Raw genomic sequence first — 2,610 nt, 5'->3', positions numbered from 1 at the left:
ACAGATACGTATCAGCATATTCAGTTTGATAAAAATATTTTGAATTGGTTTTTTTTTAAACTGCACTAAACACTGACCAAGAAAATGGTTTCTTAAAAATAGAGAAAATCCCCAATTTCAGAAAAGTGAGGTCAAGGGCAAAATGAAAGGTCAAGGACAAAAATGTGAAGCAATTGATAGCTCTCATCAGCGTGTGGTTGAAGGTGTTATGAAGTTTGATTACACTATCTTGAATGGTAAGTGAGATAAAGGTCAATGGAAAGGTAAAAATATATTGATAAAATTGCAAAACTTACATTAGTATGTATGCATATGAAGTTCGATAATACTATCATGAAATTATGGTTTCTTTAAACTGTTCTAAACACTAATTTAAGAAAAGTGAGGTCAAGGTCTAAGGAAAGGTCAAGGTAAAAAAATGTTGATGCAGTTAAGTGGCCTTCATCAAAATCTACCAGCAAAGGAAGTTTGATTAAAAAAAAATACCTTGAATAGTTTACATGAAACTGAGCTAAACGCAAAGCGGGACGGAAGGACGGACAGAATGACGGAAAACGGGCATGACAAACTATATATATCCCAGCCATTTTCATGGCGGGGCATAAAAATATCTGACCAGTGTAAAGAAAAATTCAAGAACTATAAGAACACATGTAAATTATTCTGACCACCACTTAATAATTTGATTATCGTCTGCAATTGGCTTGATCATGTCCCATGCCATTGGCTGAGTAATATCACGTGGTATTATATACGGTCTCCCTGCCTTCTTGTATGCACACCTAATTCTGTCCCTTTCTGTCGTGGGGTTTTCGTAGTTTGTCTCTGAACTGCTTGGTGATAAATCGTGGAGAGCAAAACTCAACTCTGGCTGAAGTAAAATGAAGCAGTTTTCACAACCAAACGCATATCTACTGTTTGTTTCTGGATAAAACGGTCCAAATGTTGTTATGAAAAATGTCACATTATTGAACTCGAAAACCCATCTTCGTTTTGCAACATAGGATTTGTTCATACATCTAACTCCCCTCGGGTCGTTGTCTGATATCACTTTGAGTATTCTTCTGAAAGTCTTGGCAAAAACCTGGACAGAAAAGTGTTTTTATTAATTTTAAACTAAATGTATATTAGCTGAATCGTTTAATTTATCTTGATTATATTTGGTGTGATTTTGCCTACAATTGCCATGTGAAGCAATAGCCCCAGGTGACTTTACTGGAGAGAAAAAAAAATATATATATATATATTTATATATATATATATATATATATATATATATATATATATTTTTACCTAGCTGTACTCCCCTCAGAAAAATTCATGGATCCGCGCCTGTACAAATTTATACACAGACGTAAAATGAAGTTTAAGAATAAAAATTTATTTATTTCTGGATCATGCATTAATTATTATCTAAATGTCTACCTTTTTATTAATACAGTTATATTATCCTTTCGTCAACATATTTTTAACAAACTTGGTTATCCTCTAAAGCTAGCTTGAGCTTTCAGCTCAGGTGAGCTAAAATACCAAAGAATTTAATCCATACAGACATGAAACTTCAATGTGCCTGAAAACATGTATTGTTTGACAATTCTCACCAAAAACTATCGTCACCTTAATTAATTTGTACTACAGAGCAGAATCGTCTTTACCTGTATGTTCTTCCGATGGAATTCATCTGGTACCTCGATCAGAAAACCGTCAAGTTTATACTGACGACAGACAAGGGTGAAGTGCAACAAGGAAGGCAAAAACCTGCAGGGAAATAGAATTTAAACTTAATCTATAACATACAAAATGTTTGGAACAAAATGTAAGGGGAAGTTGATCCCATTTAACATATGCATGAATAATTAAGTTTCAACTTTGTTAATTTAAAATGTGACTTTTTTTTATTATTTACAAAAAATTAGCGGTAAAATTGATAGATATGTGATTCACTGTGCTTAGAGTCCATCCAAACTAAGTTTAAAAACTAAGTTTGGTATTTGGCGTTTTTGAGTGTCGTGTAAAACAATGTGCTGTCCTCTCGTTCGTGATATAACCCTTGCTTTCTGGTATAAATTCTGTGAGGAGACATGTGTTGACATATTAAAGCAGCAGGTGTTTGAAAGGAAAAGGATATACAGTATCGTACCTGAATGTATTTTCTTCTGGAAAAAAGAGAACAAAACGTTTAGAATGTATTTCACAGAAAATGCTTTTAAATTTAAAAATTTACAATACAAATGTTTGAATATACAGTCATGTAAGAATGTAGTAGTATGACCACGAAATTGGAGAAATTGAATGATAATTCTCACTTCATTACTTGCTTTTAAATAATTACCTAAACTTAAGTCTTCATCCCATTCTTGGTTTCCCCAAAGTTTGGCTCTCTTGGCAAATATACACTCTGTGTTTTCTTGAATGGGTTTAAAATTTTCTATGGCAGGGACCTTGGAAGCATCATATGTCACAAAGTCAAACACAGCCTTATGTACGCTCTTCTTCAGTTCTTCGTCGGTCACCAGGGGGTAAAGTTCATTGACGATTTGTCTTGTGGTTTTATGATCGTCTTCGTTTAAGGAATTGGAATTCTTTGACGGAGAAAGTACATACAGGGAA

At 33.6% G+C, this 2,610-nt stretch overlaps 1 protein-coding gene across 1 annotated transcript; it reads right to left on the bottom strand.

The window, feature by feature from the left end:
- Positions 1–521: 521 nt before the first annotated feature.
- LOC134253013 (uncharacterized) lies at positions 522–2,606 on the bottom strand (the record flags this gene model as incomplete). The annotated part of the gene is made up of 4 exons (XM_062735538.1): positions 522–1,084; positions 1,656–1,758; positions 2,141–2,156; positions 2,333–2,606. Coding segments are annotated over 4 exons (819 nt in total), but the record flags the coding sequence as incomplete, so codon positions are not given.
- Positions 2,607–2,610: the final 4 nt, after the last annotated feature.

The sequence above is a fragment of the Saccostrea cucullata genome, unplaced genomic scaffold, assembly GCF_032062105.1.
Source record: "Saccostrea cucullata isolate Sc308-1 unplaced genomic scaffold, CSIRO_AGI_Scuc_v1 ctg2805, whole genome shotgun sequence".
Taxonomy (NCBI): domain Eukaryota; kingdom Metazoa; phylum Mollusca; class Bivalvia; order Ostreida; family Ostreidae; genus Saccostrea; species Saccostrea cuccullata.
Note: the sequence above shows the minus strand (reverse complement) of the source record. Positions and strands in the feature narration are given on the sequence as shown.